At 52.7% G+C, this 22,925-nt stretch overlaps 3 protein-coding genes across 9 annotated transcripts in view; 1 reads left to right on the top strand and 2 right to left on the bottom strand.

The window, feature by feature from the left end:
* Window positions 1–522: 522 nt before the first annotated feature.
* On the bottom strand, window positions 523–2,010 carry ISCA2 (iron-sulfur cluster assembly 2). The gene is made up of 4 exons (XM_085061790.1): window positions 1,859–2,010; window positions 1,526–1,694; window positions 1,258–1,373; window positions 523–1,067 (listed from the first exon to the last, which is right to left on the bottom strand). Exons 1-4 carry the CDS (start codon window positions 1,942–1,944, stop codon window positions 893–895), a joined length of 546 nt encoding a protein of 181 aa, XP_084917916.1. The 5' UTR covers window positions 1,945–2,010; the 3' UTR covers window positions 523–892.
* A 4,147-nt stretch (window positions 2,011–6,157) lies between these two features.
* On the top strand, window positions 6,158–7,705 carry NPC2 (NPC intracellular cholesterol transporter 2). Its single transcript, XM_085061791.1, has 4 exons — window positions 6,158–6,323; window positions 6,405–6,512; window positions 6,706–6,878; window positions 7,486–7,705. Exons 1-4 carry the CDS (start codon window positions 6,239–6,241, stop codon window positions 7,570–7,572), a joined length of 453 nt encoding a protein of 150 aa, XP_084917917.1. The 5' UTR covers window positions 6,158–6,238; the 3' UTR covers window positions 7,573–7,705.
* Window positions 7,706–8,909: 1,204 nt separating this feature from the next.
* The window catches only part of LTBP2 (latent transforming growth factor beta binding protein 2), a 73,142-nt gene continuing 59,126 nt past the window's right edge, over window positions 8,910–22,925 (bottom strand). For 4 of the 7 annotated variants that reach the window (XM_085061782.1, XM_085061785.1, XM_085061783.1 and 1 more), the window contains 17 exons: window positions 22,605–22,724; window positions 22,274–22,396; window positions 21,963–22,088; window positions 19,512–19,634; window positions 19,095–19,220; window positions 18,876–18,998; window positions 18,510–18,641; window positions 17,212–17,337; window positions 16,292–16,435; window positions 15,826–16,017; window positions 15,634–15,714; window positions 14,918–15,046; window positions 14,542–14,682; window positions 14,132–14,299; window positions 13,368–13,631; window positions 12,991–13,140; window positions 8,910–9,799 (listed from right to left, as the gene is read on the bottom strand). In XM_085061782.1, the coding sequence (XP_084917908.1) occupies window positions 9,633–9,799; window positions 12,991–13,140; window positions 13,368–13,631; window positions 14,132–14,299; window positions 14,542–14,682; window positions 14,918–15,046; window positions 15,634–15,714; window positions 15,826–16,017; window positions 16,292–16,435; window positions 17,212–17,337; window positions 18,510–18,641; window positions 18,876–18,998; window positions 19,095–19,220; window positions 19,512–19,634; window positions 21,963–22,088; window positions 22,274–22,396; window positions 22,605–22,724 (2,435 nt within the window). In that variant the 3' untranslated portion in view covers window positions 8,910–9,632. The remainder of the gene's footprint in view (window positions 9,800–12,990; window positions 13,141–13,367; window positions 13,632–14,131; window positions 14,300–14,541; window positions 14,683–14,917; window positions 15,047–15,633; window positions 15,715–15,825; window positions 16,018–16,291; window positions 16,436–17,211; window positions 17,338–18,509; window positions 18,642–18,875; window positions 18,999–19,094; window positions 19,221–19,511; window positions 19,635–21,962; window positions 22,089–22,273; window positions 22,397–22,604; window positions 22,725–22,925) is intronic. The other 3 variants (XM_085061786.1, XM_085061789.1, XM_085061787.1) reach the window with 2 other exon arrangements.

Here is a 22,925-nt window from a genome sequence, read left to right as displayed (position 1 = left end):
CAGTACTCCAGACCTCCTGTCTGTATCATCTTAACTTCCCTTCCAGTTGGCAAAAGCAGGCAGCAAACACACTACGAAACCTGAGTGCCTGTATGACCTAAAATTCCAAGTCAGGCTCGGAACAGCCTAAAATAGCACTGGAGCATAGAGAGCTGTGTGTTTTATTTTTTTTAGATATAGACAAGCTTTTTCTTTTTTTTTTATATAAAAGACATAAGCCATTAATTTTTCCTACCTGAATTTTTTTGGTTTCACTTACTCTGGAAAAGTAAAAACCATCATCCCAGGAACTTACAGCAAAGCCACCATAAGTTCCTGGGACCTAGAGAATCCTGCTCAGCAAGAAAAGAGCAATGTATCTGGAAAAGCCCACTGTGAGCTCAGTGGACAGCCAGCAAACCCGGGAGGTACATGTGAGAAAGACTGCAAGTCCCATTCACTTGGAAGACAAGGGATAAGCAACAGTAGCCTGAAAGAATCCAGATTCTACCTGCATGTAAATGCACAAGCAATACCAATCAATTTCATAGAGTCTTTTTAGTAAGAACTTTCAATAAATGCACACACACACACATATATATATACAGCATTCTCTTGCAGAGACAGTTAAGTAGTTCCACATTCAGGACAGGGCAGGCAAGTCAGTACCACCTAGCCAGTGGTTCACAAGGTGCTGAAGATGCTCCTGTGTGTGTGCTCATGGTTACTTCATGTTTCTGAAGGGAAGGCCAAAAAGTCTTGGAGACAGGCTCAGTGCAAACACACACACAGTGTAACAGCTGTGTCACAGGGTAAGGGAGATGAGAGGGAGCAGTTGGGAAAAGAACAAACATAAACCCTCTGGAGACTGCCAGAAGTGTCTGCAAATGGTGTCCATCCATGGCAAGTCCAGTCAAAGTTTGACAGAGAAGGAAGTCCCACAAGAGCAACCCTTCTCTGCCTGGGGGTTGCTCACCACTTGGAAGGAGCTTCGGATCAGCTCTTGGCTGAAGTCCACCATGGAACCTTTTACAAAGGCCAGGCTGTCCACATCCACAACCACACGGGCACCACCTTGTTCAAACACCCTGCAAAAAACCAGCATATTTAACCATTAACTGTGCCAAAGACCTTACAGAGAAGTACAGCCTGAGCATACTCCTTATCTCATGGGCTTCTTCCCTTCAGTGCAAGATACCATCATCTTATGCGTACCCCTCCTGCCATTTTTGCGAAGAACAGTAACACCTGACCACCACCAGGCCCCTGCATCCTTGCCTGTCATCAGGATTGATAACTGTGTCCAAGGAAAACTTGTACTGGAAGCCAGAGCAGCCACCTCCTTCCACCTGTAGCCTGAGAAATTCTGATCCTTCTGCGATCTCTAGCAGCCTCTGCAAACAAATAAAGGGAAGAGGATTAAAAGGCCTGCTGAACAAAATGGTGAACACTCAAACGTCCCCCGAGTACCCAGGGGGTACGTACGGCAGGCCAGGCAGTGTGCAAACCCTCCCAGCGACACCCCAGGCCCTCCCCGAGTCCCCACCTTGACGCAGCTCTCGCTGAGGAACACCTGTCCTTCGCCGGGGTCGTTCTCCGTCGGGCCCGGCTCGGAGAAGGACGACGCCCACCGCAGCGGGGAGCCAGCTACGCGGGCAGGGCCGGCCGGGGGCCTCGACAGCGCTCGGCCATGGCACGGTGGAGCGGGGCACCGGCTGCCTCGGGGAGAAGGGAGAGGGGAGCTCAGAGGGGTCCCCGCCGCGCCACCGCAGCGAGCGGCGAGCCCAGCCCCCGCAGCCACAACGCCCTGCCGCGCAGCGGGGACATCCAGTGCCCCCGAGGGAGGGTCCAAGGAACCGAGTGCCCAAGGAAACCATACCTCGTCCGGCTGCCCAGCGCCAACATCCAGAACCGCCGCAGCGCCACCGGCGCCGCCATGCCGGCCCAGCCCCGCCCCGCCGCCATGGCGGAAGTGCGGCTGCGGCGGGCGAGAGTGGCCGCGCCCACACCGGGCGGGCGCCGGGCGCTGTGCCACCGCGGCGGCCACGGCAAACGCGTTACAGGCGCTGCAGCTTCGCTCGGAGCCGCCGCTCCCTCTTGGGCGTGTTCGCAGCCGTGAAGCAGTGAAGAGTAATAAAGTAAACAGCGAGGGCTGTCCGGCAGCGCGTGCCTGTCCTGGGATTAGCAGAGAGGTTGTTTATCCTGAGCAGAACCCAGAGAAGATCAGGGTGCCGCCGCAGGGGAGGTGGGCAAGTAGAAGAGCAAACACGGGGCCAGGGCTGAGGGCTTTTAGGGTTTTTCCATGATCCCAGCCTTTTTGGTTTGCTCTCCTTTAGCGGGGTGGGGCTCACCTGAGAAATCCCGGCGGAGGCCAGTGGTCGCTCGAGCGCTCTGCCCGGCGCTGCCCACTGCGCTCAGCCTCACACCCGCACCGCCTCTCGGCTCCCACCGCAGCAAGGCTGGGAACAGAGCCCCGGCACGGCTCACCCCACCCCAGGCACCCCAGGCAGTCCCGTGCGGCCAGCCGGGACACGTTTCCCTCCCACGGTGGTTTAAACTCCTCCTGATCGTCTGCCATGTGACAGTGGCCAGGCTGGTCGATCAGGCGTGCATACGCGGTTAAGAGTCTTTATCTCTTTCTTCCTCATGTGCTTCTGGGGGAGGAATCCTGTTCCTCAGCCCTAGCCAGGCCTGTGGAGAGTCATACAGTGACTGTGTGGAAGACTGGTGGAAGAAAACCTGTCATCCCAGCAGGACGGAGTGATTCACCGTCAGAGGACTTCAGGACCTTGTCACAGTTTGCGGTCTCACCATCCTGCTCCCAGCAAGGTGATGCTTCTGTAACCACGTGCTTTTGCTTATTTGTTGCACCCTGAGCATGTAAATAAAGACTGGTTTGGGCTGTTTAATTTTGCTTACTCTTGGGTTAGTTCTAATGATTGTAGAATAAAGCCAGGAAAAGTACCACAGGCAGGGTCCCAGCAGGGGTGGTACTAATGTAATAAAATGGGGTGGTACCTGCAATAGCTGATGAATCCTCATCAGGCATATTGGAACACTGAATGTTTAATAAAAAAAAAAAAAAAAAAAAAAAAAAAGGCATATTGGAGTGTTTCTCGATTATTACCAGTGTGGCATCCCAAAAACTGACGACTTTAGAGGAGGGAATCAAAACCTCCTGGGAGAAAAGGCGAGGATGCCTGATTTCTTTCCATACTGTATTGGCTTTCTTTCTCACTCCTTCAGGGATTGATCTTGCTGCATTTCTCCATGTTGTGGCTGTATTCACTGAACACCTTTCAGAGAATGGATGTAGCCCCAAAAACCAGACAATTTGTAGTTGCCTTCATTTTTACTGGTGTTAAGTGACAGAAGTGTCGCAAATAGCTCCAAGGGTCTTTGGGACATTGCTGAGATGATTACTGCAGACTGAAAGAATGAGAAAAAGGCCAGCTAGGATCACTCACAGTTAATATAATATAATTAATAATCCACTGTGCTGAGGAGAGACTCAGGTGCTCAGGGCAAGTTTTTGGTGTGACAAGGGGAGGTGGGTGTAACTAAGGAGAACAGCTACTCCCTTGCATCTCTTACCACTGGCCATTTTTGTCCTTCAGTCAACGATGTACAGGGATGGTTGATTACTTTTTTTTATAGTATAGTTTTGCAGTGTAGTTTTTCTTCCTTCCTGGGCTTTGAATTCGTTGGTCATCTTGTTCCTGATAGCTGGACATAATCTGCTTTTAAGTTTGTGTTTTGACTTCGCATTCTTATTCTGGTCTGTGGTGCCTGTGTTTGGAGAGTTCCTTTAGTTCTCTTTAAGCACACTGTATTAAAGAGATTTGTCTGAGAGTTGAATTCTCTAGATGTTTTGCTCTCTTCTCTGCAATATGATGCTAAAATCATCTTGTATCTATTTTGAAGGGAAACTAAGCTTGTTTTAGTGCTTCAGAAACTGGTGATAATAAAACCTCTGGTGTGGTGTTGAATGCAAGAGCAGATGTGATGAATTTAAATGTGAATTCCGACGAAGTGTAGCAAAAGGAGCATGTTCTGGCTGAAAGAACAGTTAAATTGATTAGTCTCTGTATGTGGATTTTCTTGAGAACCTGCCTGCTGTATTCACTGATGCTGTAGTGCCTGCAGGCACATCTGTTTACCGAGCTGCAAGTGCAGTGCTGTTAGAGGGATTTGGATTAATCAGGTGTAGGTAGTTGATGAAGTGGAACTTCAGATGTTTTCCTCGTGTAATAGAGTTGGTTGAACTACAGAAATTAAGAACTCGAGTATCAGTCTAGCTGCAAAGAATTTGTCTACTAGCTTACTTAGCCTTTTCCCCTGGTGTTTCTGCACCACAGCATAAGCTCCCTGTGATGTTGGTAATCTGAAAGGACCTCCATCTGCAAAATAATGAGACCAGCTCAAAGCTGATTTGAATCTTTCTTATGCAATGTTTGGTTCCAAGGGGACGTGGAGGCTCATGCCTGTTATCAGATGTCAGAGGGGCATGTGCCTAAAAGCAAGGTCTGTTTGGCCCAAGATCCTTGCTCTGCCCTGAGGAATTTAAGCTTTAATGCTGTTATTGCAAAACTGACACCATGGTAATGTATGATATCAGCTAAAAACCTTGGGCAGAAGGTTTCTGCTTCTTCCTTCTGTAAAGGCCTTGGCTATAAATTTACAGACTTACATTTATTGGGCTTTGTATTACTCCAGTTTGGGGTGCAGGGAGGGGAAACAGACGTGTTAATTTTTATTCTATATTCAATCATTTTTAGTGCGAAGCCTTTGAAATATGTGTTGACTTGTATGTATGTAGTCACTGCCACTGTGTAAAAGCATCTGTGAAGCAAAGATGTATGGTGAGTGGTTTCACAGGAAGGCATCCTGGTTAAATGGACTGTGGAATTTGCTCCCAAGCAAATTCCAAGCACTGCTTATCCTGTGAATGTGTGATGGCACTTTATGGTGTTGCTCTGACCTGACTGCAGGTCTGTTCCTGGCAGTCAGATAGGCAGCTTTGTTTACCATCTGTAAGGCTTGAAGGATGGGGATAAGGGAAGCCTTTTGAAGGGCATGTTTTTTCATGTGCAAGGAAAAGCCTTTATCTGGGTCAGTTATAAAGTGTGCTAGGTGGACTTAAATACATGGCTTAGTCTCAGCAGGGGTTTTCTTGGGGGTGGGTTTTTTTTATTTCATAGGGCTGCTGTAAGCACCCTGGTATGCATGCCTCTGCAAATTGAATGCTTACTCAAAATCTTAAAAAAACCCCAACATAAAAAAGCCCCACATCCCTTTCTGAAGTGACACCCTTTGCAGAGGGCCTGAGCAAAGTGTGGGAGGCCATCTCTGAGTCACTTGGCTGTGCAGCTGCAGCTGAGCAGGCAGATGCCTCACTGGGATAGAGGTCTGAAGTGGGGACGCTGCGTCAGCTCTGCTGCTTTCCTACCATATCAGCACTCACGTGCCTCTCTACTGTGTTTCTGACATGACCCCAGGAAGGCTAAAATTTGCTACCATGTGAAATTGGTTAGAAGCTTAAACTTTAGCTTGGGTCAGATGCTTTCTGAAGCGTTGTCTGGTTTGCCTTGGCATCCACAGCACAAAGCAGGGAGTCTCTGGCAATTCACAAGTTTGAGAAACAGGGCTGACGTGTGTGTGTGTGTTCTGTGAAAGGTGGCAGCCACGCCAGGTACTCAGCAGATGTAACTCTTGGCACTCATGCAAACAGCTTTCAACATGCAGAACACGAGGTAAGGGATATGCAATGAACAAGGCCAAGGACTAGGCTACTACAGCAGCTTCCTAGGCTTTATGTTTGTTCCCCTTTCAGTAGAGAAAGCAAAAGAGCTTCCCGGCCCATGGCACTGCCTGTATCTGAGCCTGTCCTGCTGCTGCTCTTGACACTGACTGTCCCAGGACAGCCCAAGAGTGGAGATGTCCAGTGCCAGAGCTTTTGGAGACAGTGTCTGGCTGGCTTGCTGCCCAAGGGCTGTAGTTCCAGCACACCACCACCGCTCCCGGGCTGTCCTGTCGTCCCTTGTCAAGCGGCGCTCCCACTGCCCTTTTCCCGGCTGCAGCCTTGCCCTTGGCCACGGGGGCGGGCGGTCCCTCCGCTGGCCAGCCCCGGGAGCGCACGGTGCTCCGGCCCGGCCCCGCGGGCGGGGCTCGCCCCAGCTGACCGGCGGGCGGGGCCGCCGCGCTCATGTGACACCGCGGAGCCGCCGCCGCTGCCGCCGTGCCCGCTGCCGCTGCCGCCATGGTGCCGTCCCCGCTCGCCCTGCTCCTGGCGCTGGGCGCCGCCGCCACCGCCCTGGCCGAGCCCCTCCGCTTCGTTGACTGCGGTGAGTGGCTCCGGCCCGCGGCCGCGGGGCGAGTGCAGCAGCGGGCGGAGACGGCCCGGTAATCCCGACTCTTCCTTGCAGGTTCCGTAGACGGCAGCATCCAGGAGGTGAACGTGAGCCCCTGCCCCACTCAGCCATGCCTGCTCCACAAGGGGACATCCTACAGTATCAACGTCACCTTTGCCAGCAGTAAGGAGCACATCCCCGGCGGGAGTGGGCAAGGGCAGGTGATCCCCTCTGTGTCCCACTGCTGGGAGGGGAAAAAGGCGGCTGGAGAAGGGTCTGGGTGGGAGGAAGAGTGTCCCTTAGTTGTGCTCTTGCAGCCTCTGGGGTATGTAAAGGGCCGAGTGTGAGGTATACATGTGTTCACTGTGTTTCGCAGAGATCGAGAGCCAGGGCAGTCAAGCAAGGGTGTACGGGGAGATGCTGCACGTGGACATACCCTTCCCTATTCCTGAGCCCGATGGATGCAAGTCTGGGATCCAGTGCCCCATTCAGAAGGGCCATTCCTACAGCTACCTGAACAAACTCCCTGTGAAGAGCGAGTACCCAAGTGTAAGTATGCAGGCAGTGGGTCAGCTCCTCAGCTACTGCCTCTACTGGGGTAGTCCTACCACCTGCCTTTAAGGGAAGACACCTTGTTCTGTTCTGGTGAGAGCGAGTAGAGTCCTTAGACAGTGTGGTGGTGGTCCTTCTGCTGTATGACTCTAGTTTCAAGTTCCCACTTTGGGACAGACCTAGCAAAGGAAGCAGCCTGGCTTCAGCTACTGAGAAATGGCTTCAGCTGCTCTTAATGTCTTCCTGTGCTGTGCCTCCCAACAGAGCCTGCTGTGTGCAGCTGAATGCTCCCAGGCGGGGGATGCTTGACTCTGGAGAGCAGTTCAACTGGGGATGCTGTAGGGTGTTTCCATACAACTTTCTCAGGGAGTAGGAATCTGAGTGCAGTGTGTGGAGCTCTCCTGTGTCATGCACAGACTGTACTCCAGGAATCACTGCATGAGCGTGGTGCACCTACTGCACCCAAGGGCAATGCCGCAGCTTTGTCTTTTCTGTGCAGAGCTCCTAGGATCTCCCTGTTCCACACAAGTGATAACTTTTCTCCCCATGCCCTTGCCTTAAAATTTCCTGCATGTTCTCATCTTCCTCTGCTCCTCTCTTTCAGATTAAGCTGATTGTGAAGTGGGAACTGGTAGATGACCAGGACCAGATGTTGTTCTGCTGGAAGATACCAGTGCAGATTACCAGCTGAGGAGCCCTGCTATTAGTAGGGCTTGGGGAGGGGAAAACCAGAAACGACACAGGCCAAATTCTTTTATATAATAAGCATTTCTTACTGCTTCGTTCAGAGCTCTGCAGCCTCTGAGCAGCCAACACTGTGTTCCTTGCAAGATCAGTCATGGGCAGAGCACTCTTCCTGTGTTTAGGTGACACCCCTGAGGTGTTCTCCTAACAGCTCAAGAGGCAGGAGTATCTGCTGCAGGAATGACTGAGCATCATCCTCCAGCTGCTCTGTGGAGGCACTTTATCTGCTAGACATGGAGCTGCCTGTCCTCACAAAGGAATTTCTCAGCGATGAACCTGGCTATTGTCTGAGCTGCTACCTGGTAACCCTTCAGTGCCTCTTCTAGAATGCCGGCTGCATCTACCCTCCCGTGTTTCTCCTGCTCTGTTGTGATTGGGATGCCCCTGGGACTTACATATGCTGTCCATGCAGCTGAAGCAGAGGGAAGGAGAGGAGTCTTTCCCTGAGCTGACAGCCTGCTCTGTCCTGGGCCCCCGCTCAAGCCAGCAGGACTCCAGCTGGGAAAACTTCCTTTTTTTGGATGCAAAGCCAAATGGTGTTCAGTGTCTCTGCAGGGATGATTCTTTCTCTAACCAATGGTTTGCACTACTACTAACTTGGAGCTGCTGCAAGCTCCTGAATCTCTTTTTATAACTTTCCTTTTAATAAAGGCTATAAAAAAATCTGCTGGTGTTGTATTCTGTGAGTGAAGAGGAGCAGGAGGAAAAGCAGAGTGGCTAGGTGTCTTCTAGTTGGGGATTTGGCTGGTCTTACTTCTTACCTGAAGGCATGAATAGAAGTGGTATGCTGGAATAAGTGTGGGTGACCTGGAAGCAGCCAAGCATCTGTGTTGCTGGCATCCAGCTGGCAGTGTTTGGCTGTGTTCCTGCCTTGCTAGTCTTATGCAGGCTTGAAATTTTGCAAAGGCTCCCTGAAGAGGTGGTGGTAGAACATAGCCTTGCTTGCTACAGCATAGGTAAAGGTCTTTGTACTGAGGGCTCTGGGGCTGGAAAAACAACTCCTAGAGCTGCCAGAGAGCTCTTACCAACTGTAGTAACTACACATTCTCAAATAGGAACTGCAGCCCCCTTGTGTGAGAAGAAGGCAGGGTGTGAACAGCTACAACTTCCATGCTGTCTGCTGGGACTGGAGTTGGCTCCTGCCACTGGCACTGGGCTGTGGATTTGGCCTGGCAAAGGTCTCTGGCTGGGGAGCAAGAGGAGGCTATGTGCCAACTAAGAGGACTAAGAATTGGCTTACAAGTGGGATGGCCCTGCCCTTGGCAGAGGCAGGACAAGCACGGCTCTGACAAGCCCCAGTGTCTTGGGCCACAGGAGCCCAAAATAAATGTTTTATTTAACAACATGAGAGAAGTTTCCAGCAGACTCGGTTAAAAAAAAAAAGAATCACCAACAACTTTACAGAAAGGAAGCTGGACCTCCTCCCCCTCCCCCTGCCCAGCCAGTATGGGGCATAAAGTGTGGGGCTAAAGGCCACAGGGAGAGCTGGCCCTGTAGCTCCTCAGGCCTCTCTCCCCTGCCCCATGGTTAGGCAGCAGCTCTAGAAAGCTGGGGTGGAACCCCCCTCTTAAAGCGCTGGCCTAGGGGCTGGACGCTTCACAAGGAGTGGGGCCAGCACCTGCAGTGTGGGTAAGGCTTGTCACTAGGTCAGTGCAGCAGTGGCAGGGAGATAAACCCCCTTTCTTGGCAGGGTGAGGGGGGAGAGGCTGGGGCTATGTGGCAGGGGAAGGTGTCCTGTGAGCCTCTGTGGCACAGGGCCAGGTGACAGGTGCTGAGGGCTGGGGTGGGCTCCGCTGCAGGAAGAGCAGGGGCTGGCAGGGCCAAGAGGGGTGCAGAGGCTGGGGGCTCAGCCCTGACCTGTAGAGAGAGGTGGCAGGGAAGTTGTGCACTTCGGAGGGGAAGGAACAAAGAGCCTCAAAGCACCCTCAGCCCCATGGGGCCTTCCTCTGTGCTCCCAGGTCCCAGAGCCACGTGCAGGGGAGCACGCTCACCCCTGCTCTCCTAGAGCTACGCAGCTGCTGGGTTCTGGGCTGTCTGGGGCACGCAGTGGTGTGACCGGGCCAGGGCCACGTAGCCTGGCAAGCATTGGCAGCGGTAGGAGCCCTCTGTGTTCTCACAGGTGCCACCTCGGCAGAGAGGCTCAGGGCTGCCCACCTCTTCACACTCGTTGATATCTGCAAAGAGAAGGATGGGGCTGAGCTGGTGCTACAGTGAGTAGTCCCAGCCCACAGACATGTACCCTGCCATACACCCTGATCCTCCCACACGGTTTCTGCCTGCCCTGTTCCCCAACCGGTACCTCCAGGATGTCCACAGTGACCCCACCAGCCTCCCATGCCCTCAGGATATCTGCAGAGCATCCTTAGTATCAGAGGGTGGCACCCCCAGTATCCTCTAGCACAGTACTGAACTGTGGCCCATGCATACCAGGTAAGAGCCCCTCCATTATCTGCAGCTGGTGACACCCTCTGGTTAGCAGTTTAACAAGTTGTGATAGCCTTGTGATAAGATTTGGGAAAAAGGCCTTCTCCAGCCCTGGAAATACCCTTTTCTGATCCAGCAAGGTCAACCAGGAAAATGATGGCAGCCCTGAGAGACCAATTATTATCTCCAGGACCAGAACACAGAGGGACTTCGTGCTGCACAAACAGTGGCTTATTTTCTTAACCTGCGAACTGTGCCAAAGGGCTCAGTTGGCCAGCTCAGTCGGCCAGCTCATCAGGCTGGAGTGTGCACGTGAGCCCTAGAGCACCTGGCCTACTGTGACAGGTCTGTTCTGCTAAATGCACTCACCTGGACACCCTGCCTGAGATAGAGCAACTTGTGGTGGCACCATGAGCTGGACAGAGCACCCTTGTACACCCCAAAAACATTGTTTGCACCCACAGGACCTCCAGAGCCCAAATTCTCATCTACCAAGGCAGGTCCAACCCTTCTGACCACAAACTCCAGACTCAAGCCCCACAGATCAGCAGGAAGTGGGGAAGAGCTGATGGGTTCAGCTGGCCACCCAAGGGAGAGAGAAAGCCCCAGAAGTAGCCAACAGACTCCAGGAGGACCAAAATGCTCTGCCACCCCAGCGACCTCAGGTTATGTCTAGCATAGGTGGATGGGACCATCTGGCAAAGAAAGAGAAGTGCAACCCCAGGGAGGGATGCTGGAAGCAAAACTTTCAGGGAGCTAAGAGAAAGCACAGCAATGACAGGAGGAAGAAGGAAGGGGAAACATGAAGAGCTTGAGGAGCACGGTAGTCTTCACACACAGCCAAACCAATTGTTAAACAGACACTGTGGATGTGCACTAAACTTCAGGACCAGACATTGCCATCAACAGGATGGCTTGCTCAGAAGCCCAAGGAGTAGAAGTTAGGCATATCAAAGGTGATGTGCTTTGCAGCCTCAGAAGCAAGGGAAAGTAAAAGGTGAAAGAGCAGGCAGGCTGGTCTGGCCACCAAACTGAGAAGTAGAACAAGGACACTTTAGCCCAAAGACACCCAAAAGCCAGAAGCAACAGAGTAGTGCAGCAGTCTGCACCAAGTGCTGGAGTTTGCCCACTTGGGCAGGGGTGAGGGCACACAGCAAGCTGTCCCCACTGGGAAGTGAGAGGGGAAGTGCTGCAGCAGCTGCAGGAGTATTCTAAAGGCCTGAGGTCAGCAAGGTAAAAACATGGGGATAACTAAGTAGGAGAACTGAAAGGGGAAAAAAACAGTCTCCAGTGTAAAATGAGGGCTAGTTAGTTCAGGATAGAAAAAGCAACAAGCAAAGGTTCCATAAATATGTTAGCAGGAAACAATGGGAAATGTCAGTCTACTTCTTATCAACAGAGGAAACAAAAGCCAGTCGAGCTGGCTGGAGCAGCTAATACAGGCTTTTTTCCAGCCATCATAGGAACACTCATGGTGATCAGACAGGGCACAGACCACGTTTGAAGTGTTTAAACAAGAGTGCAGGAGCACAGGGAGGGGAAGGCCACACTGTGATAGAGAGGTTCAAGAATCAGATATAAAGCAGTTACGTCCACATTGCTAAAGGTTTGCGGCAACACAAGTTCACATGCTTATTGCTGCCTGCAGTCCCTGAAAGGCTGACAGTTCTCTATGAGACAGGAACATAAAGGAGGCCTCAGAGAAGCAACAAAGCATAAATCTTGTAAACATCTTAAAAAACAGAGAAGAGGAAATCACGAATTACAGTCTGCTCACCCCCATACCCCTAAGCAGTTCAGGTTTGTGAGTGATTAGGTCCTAACCCTCTAAAGGATAACAGGATCATTAAGTAGCTGGTGCAGATCAGTAAAGGCCTGATTACGTTAAGCCAATCTGGTTCTCTTCCCTGACCTGATAACTGGCCTGTCAGATAAGGGAGAAGTGGTGGATATGATGTGCCTTGGCCATGGTGAGGATTTCAACACACTCTCACATGACACACTCAAACAGATTGAGAAAATACCCTCCAGATTAAACTGTGGCAATTGCACAATGGACTGCAGAGCTGCACTCCAAAGACAATTAGCAATACCTGGCTGTTACAATAAAAGCCCTTCAAAGCACAGCCTGCAGTGGTCTGTCCTTACCCCTACTCCATGCAAATGGAGGCATTAAGGTGGACTTAAATTGTCACTAGGGTGGATGAAGGAGGAATCACCATGCTTATAAAATGTACGTGTGCGACACCAGACTGCAAGTACTTTGCAGGGTTCAAACTTATTCTGATAGAGATATGGTCCAAATTCAACCAGACAAAATTCACTGAAGGCAAATGCAAAGCACTATGGCCAAGGAAAGGGAAACAGTGCACAAATGCAGAAGAGAGCCATTTTTGCACAGCTGCATTTGGGGTGGTAGAGACCATGGGTTCTGTATGAAGAAGCTGCACCATCGTATTGTACAATAAGGATGTCCTGAGTTGGAGCAAGTGCCACGCCTAAGGAAAAAGAAGGTTTTTGTCTGCTCTGTTGAGTGCCTCAGCTCTAAGCTGTCTTGGAGAGATATAATGTGAAAAGGATGGAGACATGGCGTAGGGATGTAGAGAAAATGGAGAGAGAAGACTTGGAGATCATGTCTCATAGGGCAGGGTGGAAAGAGAGTAATTTCACCAGGGCAGTGGTGAATGTAGAGGACATCAATCACAGTAACAATGGCTTGTCATGTACAAGAGTGGTATGAGAAGACGGGAGACATCAGCTGCTCTCGGTGATGCCCAGAGCTGCTCTTGCCTAGCCGCCAGCAGAAAGTGGCTGAACCTCCAGAAGGGTCCTCCCAGCCGCACGGGAAGGAACGGGAAGGAGAGCGGGACTGCTCGTGCTGCCGTCCCGGCTGGCACCGGCAGGGAGCAGCCGCGGCCAGAGGATGCGGGGCCTCACTCACCCACGCAGGCCATGCGGGTCATGTCCAGCTGGAAGCCGTCGAAGCAGTCGCAGGTGTATCCCTCCGGGACGCGCACGCAGCGCCCGTTCTCGCAGCCGTTGAGGATCCCGCACTCCTCTGCCTGCAGCCCCTCGAAGCCCTCGTAGAGGCCTGGAGGGCGGCAAGGTGGGGTCAGAGCAGGGCGAGCCTCAGCCCAGCCACGAAGGGGACATCGGGCATGCAGCAAGACAGTGCTGGTGGTGCCAAGACTGAGTTGGAACAGCCAGGAACAGAGCTTGCTCCAACCTGGAGCTGCCTGGCCAGAGTGGGAACTTCCAGGCAGTCACCACAGACACAGTCTGGGTGGGAAGGCACTTCTCTGTGTCTCCAATACTCACCAGTTTGGCTGGGCAGGTAGCGGGATGGAGACCGCACAGGGCCATGGTGGAGAGGGCTGCCATGAAACTCACTGCTGGGTTCCCTCCGAGGGAACCCAGCGTCGGGGTTTCCGTACTCAGACTCCAAATAGTTGTAATAGGGGCTGGGAAGGCCATAGTGGGGGTCTTCCAGGCCTGGTCCATACTCATACCTAGGTCTTTCTCGGAGCTCAGCCCCTCTCTCACTGTCTTCGCTGGCCCCATTACACAGGAAAGCAAAATCAGCTGCAAGTGGTGAGGAAAAAGAAGGGTCAGTACAGCCTGGCTCAAGGTCCACTATATGGCCAGCAGGTGTGCATCCACACTGGGTCAGCTCAGCCAGGCCTCCATTCAGTGCCCTCCAAAGCTGCAGCTCTGTAGTTTGTTGATCATCAAGAAGACTAGCTCGTGTCTGGGGCCAGCAGGTCCTTGAGCAGCAGGAACCCCAGTTCCCAAGGTGCTCCCATGCCTGGCTGCCACCACCTCCTAACCTGGGCAGAAGCAGTGGGATGCACAAGGCAACTCTGCCCTCAAATACTTTGGACTCACTGCATACCAGTTTCAGGTACATTCTACCCGCTGGTGCAGCTCAGCACTGGAGAAGTTGTGGGGGGGGGTTAACTCCTCCTTGAGCTGGTTCCAGCAATGCAGAGACCTTATGCAGCAGATCTGCATGACATGACAAGTGGAGGCCCAGCCCATTCCCACCTCTGCTGGGAGATGCTTGCCCATGCCATCCCACTTACCTGAGGACCTGTGGGGACAAAGTGCGCAGTTCTGGCCCCAGGCTTCACCGAGCCGGCAGCAGCACTCGGTGTACGTGGTCTGCTGGCCATGCAGCAGGTCTTGGCAGATGTAGTCGGCAACAGTCTGCCAGCAGACATCCAGGTGGATTTCATACTCCTCTGAGGCATCTGTGAGTGACACAAGCAAAGAATGCCATGAAAATCATCCAGAAGAGTGCCTGTGCATCTTGACCCAAGAGGGATGACCATGTGCCCTCCTGTCCCCTCCCTGCCCTGGCTGGACCCTGTGCTGGTACTCGCACACCTCAGCCAGATACCAAGTCTCCACCCACTGCTCCCTCTTGGAGGACCCAGCCATGAGGCAGGATGTGTGGGGTAAAGGTGTGCTGCGGTGGGGGGATCAGGCTCACCTGCCCTGCTGGAGAAATTCACACACCGGTTGCCGGTGGCATCCAGCACAAGAGGGAGGCTGCAGAAGCAGTGGTAGGAGCCTTCTGTGTTCAGACACTCGCCGTTGATGCAGTACACTTCATTCTGACACTCATCCTGATCTGCCCACACACAAGGACAGGGCAATGTTTCAGGCTGGCAGACATGAGCAATGTGACCCTTTCCCTGCCCAAACAGGGACCTGTGGGGCTCCTGCCACCTCCCCTCTTGCTCCCCAGTAGGGTCCCAGGAAGCCTGTAACCTAGACTTGGCCCAGCAGGGACAAGTCTGGGTGCAGCAGCATGGCTGTCTCTCCATGTGCAGTGGGGTGCCCACTGCTCCTTGAGGCCATCTTACCAACACACTCAAGCCTGCTGGAGTCATAGAAGTATCCTGTACGACAGAAGCACTTGTAGCCTGGCACCGTATTCAAACATTGTCCATTGCGGCAGAACTCAGAGCCAAATATCTCACACTCGTCCATGTCTGAAAGAGGGATGGAGGGAGGGCAAGTGTCTCAGGGAGCAGAGCCATGGAAGCAAGTTGGGCTGGGTGTTATATCTGCAGAAAGCCATCACAGCACTTTACATGGATCACTGACAGGTCCCAGAGTGAGCCCCCCACCTCTCCCACAGGGCCCATGCTTGAGAGCAGAGGGGGAAGCACCCACAGACAGAGCAGGACGAGGGATGATATGGAACAAACAGGAAATTCATGTGTGTCTCAAGAACACAACCCCCCTGGAGGTGAAGTGCCACAGACTGACCAATGGGAGATTTGATCAGTAACTGGAAGAAATGTCTTAATGGTCTCCATCACTGGTTCATAATGAGAGATTTGCACCAAGAACGAATCACTGCCAGTAATGAGGCAGGACTGGAGAGACGGGCTCTTCCAGCTGAATGACACTGGCAATCTGGGATTTCTCTGGATGAAGGAAAGCAGCAGCAGGATGTTAGCATTCCCCATGACACGCCTGGGGAGACAGTTCTGTTGATGCATTTTCATGCAGAGTTTTACATAGTACCCTCCCTCTTCCCCCTCGAAGAAATGAAAGAAAATGGTGCTAGTACCTGTGAAAGAGACTTTGCCTGAGAGCAGATCTTCCTGGGGAATGTAGCCCTTCCCAAGAGGGCAGATCTCTTGGTACTCCACTGACCAAGATATGGAGAAGGAAAGAAAAGAAGCAACTCGTTAGTGCAATCAAGGTGGAGCTGGCAGGCAGAGCACTGGCCCTGCATGGTGTGGTGAGGCCACAGTCCTACCTGTGCCTGGGATGGGGCAGGGGTAAGTCTCACAGTTGTCACCCCATGCTGCCCCCACAGTACAGCAGCACTCCTCCTTGGTGATGTTCTTGGCCAGGACGCTGTCACACAGGCGAACATCACTGATGTGGTAGTAACACTGCTTGCGCTCTGCGCTGTCAGAGAGGTGGGCTGCGTGTGTGTCGGAGCCCTCTAGAAGACAGCAGAGCAGGGACGGGATGGGGTCCTTGGTGCCCCAACGCAGCATCCCATACCTAGGAGGTCCCAGAACACACCCATCACCAGCAGTGTGGCCTTCCTAGGTCCTCAGTTTCAGGCTTCTGAGCTCTCCCCAGACAAAAACTTGCCCATATCTGCTGGGGGCATGTACAGCCCTGTCAGCCCCTCAGCTTTATCTCACCCCAGCCAAAGCTACCATGCTCCTGCTCTAGCTGCCACCCATGCTCTATCCTAGCTGCCTACTCACCCATGGCAGCTCGGGGCTGGCACTGCCCTGCCTCTGTGTTGTACTCCTCGTGGTCACTGGGGCAGAGGCACAGGAAGGATCCCTCCACGTTCTCGCAAAGTGCAGTTCCGCACACAGCGACCATCAGTTCACATTCATTCACATCTGTAAAGCAAGGGGCAGCAGTGGGCCGTGGGAGCCCTGCCTCTGCATGGGCAGCCTGTGCATGGTCTGCAGCATGAGGCTACCCTGCAGTAGGGAGATGAAAGCTGCTAGGTACAAGCTGAGAGCTGTGTTCACACTGTGGCACAACACAAATCTAGCAGGAGCCTCATGTCATGCTCTCAGTGAATTCAGCGCCTGAACTCCAGCTTGCTGAAGTCCAGTGGGTTGCTGGATCACAGGATCATCTAGGTTTGGAGGTCTCCAGTCCAACCCACTGCTCAAAGCAGGGTCAGTTAAGGGATCCCACCAGGCTGCTCAGAGCTTTTTCTTGTTGGGTCTTTAAAACCTCCAAGGATGGCAACTGCACATCCATCATAGGCAACTGTTCCACTGCCTGCCTGTCTTCATGGTGAAAATGTTCTTCGTAATAGACCCTGCTTGTTCTCTATGGGCACGCACTGAAGTACCTCTCCAGCACCTTCAATGCCTCCATCCCCCATGGACCTCCTTTCCACCTGGACAGATGTGGCAGAGAAGGGCATCATGTTCACTGGGAAACACTTTTTCAGAGCCCTGGTCCTTTACAATCCCAAAGATCTGCTGTGATAAGGGGGTAGTTTTGACTCCATGAGCTGCCCTGTCCATGTGTGTGATTCTCAGTGTGTGATTGCAGTCTCAGTCTGTGGTCTGGAAACCATCACACATCAGGGATGTCAGCCTGGCATCTGCCAATGGCTCTCCCTTACTGACTGGCAGAGTGATCCTGGCAGACTCACCAATACAGTAGTGCCCAGAGGGTGAGCTCTCATAGCCACGGTCGCAGAGGCAGCGGAAGGAGCCATCTGAGTTCTCACAGAAGCCGTGGCTCCCACACAGTGTCTCGTTGGCACATTCATCAATGTCTGCAGCAAAGCCAAGAACAGGAATTGCCCTCGACCCCACTGCTCCCAATTGACGCCCCTACTCAGGCCCTTCTGCTCTGACCCCAAGATGTAGTGCTGGGACAGGCATTTCCTTGATGTGAGGTCCTGGGTCTAGCTGCTCCAGTCACTCACCTTGCTATGAGTGTGCATGTTAAGAGAAGCTTCCTGCAACACTGAGAGCTGCAAAGAGGCCATGTGAATAGAGCAATAGGGACAAGGTGGGAATGGGAAATTGATGGAAAGCATATGGGATGTGACTGGCAGGGGTGACTGATGGCAGCAGTTTCCTGCAGAGGTGTGAAGAGACACAGAGCCTACAGGCTCACACTGGCAGGAGATACAAGCATGCAAATGAAGTGTCTGGGGCAAGGGCAGACAGATGTAGGATGATACCCTCCTGCCCCATTCTTCTTGACCTGGTCCTTCTCCAAGTGCTATAGTGCTGTGGGGTAGGACAATCACAGATGGGTTCTCTGCTTACAGAGGGCAGGTTTACAGCCCTGCTGTCTGCATCCTGTTCCACTCCAACTGCTGTACAGAAATTTTATTGAAGCAGTCAGAGCAGCTGTGTGTCCACAGCCCACAGTTCTTGAGGCCAGGAGCAGCTCCACATGCTAAGGCTGAATATTAGTGCAGTCTAGAGCCAGTGGCTAGCAGCAGCTCCTCCCTGCTGCAACTTTCCCTGAGCTGGCAGGAGCCTCAAAAACTGCAAAACCCCTTTGCTCTTTCCTCTTTGCTGGAGCCTGGGCTTCAAACCCAGACTCCCAAGCATAGTACACAGAGGTACCAGCAACCTTTCTCCTCACCCAGGCCTGCCAGGCAGGTGACTGGCATTGGCCCCAAGCAGCACAGTTTACAGGGAGCTGCAGTCCAGCCCCAAGCCTGGAATGGCTGTAACCTGCCCAGGACCCTCCCTGAGCGGAAAGCAGCACAATGCGGTGTCTGTTCCAGATGCCAGGAAGAGAGAAGTCTAGACGCAAGCAGGCAGCGCAGCCAAGAAAACAAACTCTCAGCATTATCTGCCTCTCCACCAACCACACATTTCCTCCTCCTCCTCCTCCTCCTTCTCCCCCATACCTCTGGCAGAGATGTCCCACAAGCACCCTGTTCCTGCCAGGGCAAGGGACAGGGAGACCCGGGGCTGTACTCACCAATGCAGTCACCCAAGGGGGTCCAGTGGAAGCCAGGCTGGCAGCCCATGATACAACGATAGGAGCCCAGGCTGTTCTGGCACCGCCACGTGCCACAGATGGCATCCCCATATTCTTTACACTCATCCACGTCTGCAGGGAGGAGGGCAAGGGGATGAGGATGGTCAGATGGGTACCCTGCTTGTTCACTGCAGCACTGAAGCAACTGTCTGCTTCAGTTGGCCAGAGGCCTTGAACCAGTGCTAGTCCTCCTTGCAAGTCACTGGCAACTTTGGGTGCTGGGAGCAGAACTGCCCTCCCCCTGCACTGGCTGCATTCGTCCCCTCAAATTCCAGGAGGCTGATTTCCCCAACAATGAGCTCTCACCCACGCAATCATCAGTCTCCTGGGAGTGTTTGAATCCATTTTCACACAGGCACCTGTAGGAGCCTTCAGTGTTCAGACACTGGCCCTGGGAGCACCGGGACTTGTCTGCACATTCATCCACATCTGTGAAATCAAGACAAAAACATCAACCTGGATCTCACAGCAGAGCAGGGAGCAGACAGCAGGACCTAAGATATGTCCCTCCACCCTCCAACTCACCTTGGCAGCTGACTCCGCCAGCCACATTTGAGAAGCCAGGAGCACAAATGCAGAAGTAGGATCCATGACTGTTGAGACATTCACCATTGGGGCTACAGATCTCAGTGTTCAGGCACTCGTTCACATCTGCAGAGGGAGCAGAATCAGGACCATGCACTCAGCCCTGGGGCACATCCTTCACCAATGGATTCCTGTCCCCAGTCTTTTATAGGCTGCTCTCAAAGGGCTCCTGGCCCCTGGTTTTCTCATCATGGAAACAGAGATCTTCCCTGTCCATGGTGAGCCTGAATTTGACTACAGCTTTATGAATGTGCCATGCATAGTGGCATCACTTGCCTTGGCACTGGCATCCTCCCTGCTGAGAAAGGAGGCTCCAGTATGTATTGGACCCAGAGGCTGCACGGATGGGGTTCATACCTTCGCACACGGTGCCATTGATGAGCTCAAAGCCAGTCTGGCAGCGGCACTCATAGGAGCCTGGTGTGTTTCTGCACTCTCCCCCCAGGCACTGAACAGCAGGGTCCTCACACTCATCCACATCTGCCAAGAGGAAGGGCACCGCACAGAGTGAGGCCCCAGCTCTTGCCACCACTGGGGAAGATCCCCCTCCAGAGAAGCCATCACCCAGCTGTTGGCCTGCAAAGTGGGTTTGAGCTGCCCTCCCAGACCATCCCATCACAGTGAGAAGAGGGCAGAGACTCCCCGATACCAGGATGTGCAGATTCAGCCCAGATTCTTGACTCCCTTCCATCATAGTGACCAGGATAAACACTATCCCAGCACCAAGTCAGTGGTGCCCAGTGACAGGACCAGAGGCAAGGGGCACAAACAGAAATACCAGAGGTCCTGCCTGAACACTCTCTTACTGTGACAGTGGCTGAGCACTGGCCTAAGTTGCCCAAAGACGTTGTGGAGTCTCCCTTCTTGCAGATATTCAAAACCAATCTGGATGTGGTCCTGGGCAGGCAGCTCTTGGTGGCTCTGCTTGAGCAGTAGGTTGGATGAGAGGACTTCCAGATGTCCCCTCCAACCCTGGACATTCTGTGATTCTGTGAGCACAAGGATACTGCTAACCCCAGTGTCCATCTCCAGCAGAACTCTGCTCTGGGTATGAAACTACCAAGAGGCCAATGCAGAGTCACAGTTGCTGACAAATCCTCTCTTCAGCCAACTTCACAAGAGCAAACATCAGGAAACCAATGCAGCACCAGCCCTACCTTCTGAGGCTCTGCTTTCCCACCTGCCAGATTTGCCCACAACATCCTTCTCGTGGAATAGCTGTCCAGGGGCCTACAACAGCTCTTACTGAACTGGAGAGCTCCCCAAAAATCCTCTCCTACCCAACTCCCCTCCCCCAGGCCTTGGCAGAGTCTGCTGGCACTCTGAAGATTTTGCTCATAGCAGAGGAGAGAAGGAGACCTTCCCTTCCACAGAGGGCTTTGAGATGAAGTGCAAGCACTGGAGAACACTGCACTGCTGGTAGCTAAAGAGACTGGCAGCTCCTGAGGGTAGGGAGGAACATCTTCCCCTTTGCAGAGCACTGAGCATGCCACAGCACAAAGAGCATCATCACTCCCTACTGCCTCAGGGCAGGATTCCCAGCTTTTCAGTCTCAAAGGGTTGCAAGTAGTATTATTGAATCGTTCTGGAGAGGAACCAAAACCTAGTTTATTTACAAAAAAACTATCACAAAACCCTTATCATTTTTCAAATATGAAACCTAAATCCATGGACAAGGCCATCAGCCAAGGCAGGGAGGAACATGCCATCCTGCCATCAGGTCACTGTGACCCAAACAGTATTGAACCCTGATAAGATGCCCTTGTGAAATGGCCGGGGCAAGGTGGCTGAGATGGGGCAGCTCACGTGGAGTCTTGGGAAAAGGGGAGGGCAGATGTCTGGCATCAAAACACAGTTCTTCCATCACACCCAAAAATCAAATGGAAAATAAGCTCATTTCACACGGCCTTTCTCAGACACCAAAACAGAGAATTAAGGGTGGAAAACTTCCCTCTCTTCCCTCCCTGGAGGCCCCCATACAGGGGGATACTTCTTAGAGTCACATCAAAGGCAAGATCTTCCATTTGCCAGCTACATGCAGGCTGCAGAGCTCTGCAGTGCTCCAGAGATAAATTCTCAGCACGTGGCCATTCTTTAAACAAATACCTTTGCCAGCTCTGCCCTTTCCCTTCCCTTGCTCCAAACATCGAATTTGCATCAAGCCATCTCAAGCCCAAGATATCCCCCGGGGTCAGCCACCAGAGAAGGAGCTTCTCGGCTTGTGCTGGGGCAGTTGAGCTGTAAAGCTGGGACTGAGCACTCTCAGCACTGCAACCAACACAAATCTATGCTGCTGTTAACTCCCTGCCAGCATACCTGGCACAGCAGAGCCCTTGATCTTAGCTTTCCCTTTTAAACATGCCCAAGTTACATTAGAGGCTGCGGAAAAATGATGCAACCAGGGTGCCCACAGTCTCTCCATAGGTTGTGGACCCAAGATTTCTCCTGTTGAAAACCTACATTTTAAGTATATGCTCCCAGGCACTAAGTTCTGAACTAAACCACACACAACTCTGCCAATGTTTCCAGGCCTCCTGTATTCCACGGGCCTTTGTTAGCATCTCCTAGATAATCATTAGTCCATGAGTCTTTTCCCCATCTCTTTCCTGTGTGAGCAAAATCATCTTCCTGCTGCTTCAAGTGACATCTGCTTGCAGCCTTTCATGCTCTCTGCTGAACAGGAAGCTAAAGAGCTGGAAAAGGATCCTGAAGCTAAAGTCCTCCTGCCCCACCAGTACCACAGCTATGGCAATGTCTCTTCCCTCATTTCCTCCAGCACCCGCTTCTCTGTTCCTGGGGAAGGGATACCTTCACACATGCTGCCATCTCTGGAGACAGCATAGCCGATGTCACAAGACATGCAGGAATAGGAGCCCTCAGTATTGAGGCAGAGTCCAGAGGGACAGGCAGCCTGGGCTGTGCATTCATCGATATCTGTATAAACACATAAGGGAGAGTGGGATGAGTGGAAAAAATGCAGAGCAACCATGATCAGGGGCACTTGTGCTGGGGGAACCAGCCAGCATGGGCCCAGGACTTAGGCAGAGCCAAGTGCTCAGTGAGAGCCAAGGGAAACCTCTGGACACTTCAGAGTGTCTGGACTTGTAGCTCCCTAGTACCTTGGCAGCTCTTCCCATCAGGTGCTACCTCGTAGCCTCGGTAGCAGGAACAGCGGAAGGAACCATCCAGGTTGATACACAGTCCATGAGCGCAAGTCCCCTCCACAAGACACTCATCCACATCTGTGTGATACAGCAGAAGGCAATATGGTATGGGAGGGTGCTCAGGGCAGTCCCTCCACACAGGCTGCAAGTACAATAAGCCGTGGCCAAGCTGGCTGGCTGCCTGCAGGGGAAGGATCGTGCCTGTGCCCCTGCTCCTTTTGAGGCTTACAGGGAGCGCTGCTGGGGGGGGCAAGAGTGCTGCCCAGAGGCAGCCCAAGTTTCTCACCAATACATCTCCCATTCCTGGGCCGGTAGCCAACTCCACAGCTGACGCACTTGTAGGATCCTAGCGTATTGACACATCTCCCACTGGGGCAAGAGCTGGGATCCACGCACTCATTGACATCTGCCAAGAAACACAGTTCTTTCAGGCTCCCAAAGGTAAACAGTGCATCAATCTCCAACATATCCTCTCCAGCTGGATCCTCAGAGTTTCCCTCCAGGGCACAGTGATACCCAATAGGGGTTGAGATGAGTATGGGCTTAGGCAAAACTTCTTATGGCCCCACCTATCCCTCAGGATCTTACACCCACACCTGAGGGCTGA

Source organism: Lichenostomus cassidix, chromosome 5 (genome assembly GCF_008360975.1).
Source record: "Lichenostomus cassidix isolate B80296 chromosome 5, HeHo_3.0, whole genome shotgun sequence".
NCBI classification, from domain to species: domain Eukaryota; kingdom Metazoa; phylum Chordata; class Aves; order Passeriformes; family Meliphagidae; genus Lichenostomus; species Lichenostomus cassidix.
The sequence above is the reverse complement of the archived record's forward strand: the minus strand, read 5'-3'. Positions and strand labels throughout refer to the sequence as shown.

Bases quoted from the DNA above. Each gene is read 5' to 3' on its own strand.
- ISCA2 (XM_085061790.1), bottom strand. From the start codon at position 1,944: ATGGCGGCGGGGCGGGGCTGGGCCGGCATGGCGGCGCCGGTGGCGCTG. The intron at 1,695-1,858 runs GTATGGTTTCCT...TCCCCGAGGCAG, and splicing joins GCGCTGGGCAGCCGGACGAG to CCGGTGCCCCGCTCCACCGT. The intron at 1,374-1,525 runs GTGGGGACTCGG...ATTTGTTTGCAG, and splicing joins TCAGCGAGAGCTGCGTCAAG to AGGCTGCTAGAGATCGCAGA.
- NPC2 (XM_085061791.1), top strand. From the start codon at position 6,239: ATGGTGCCGTCCCCGCTCGCCCTGCTCCTGGCGCTGGGCGCCGCCGCC. The intron at 6,324-6,404 runs GTGAGTGGCTCC...TCTTCCTTGCAG, and splicing joins CCTCCGCTTCGTTGACTGCG to GTTCCGTAGACGGCAGCATC. The intron at 6,513-6,705 runs GTAAGGAGCACA...TGTGTTTCGCAG, and splicing joins CAACGTCACCTTTGCCAGCA to AGATCGAGAGCCAGGGCAGT.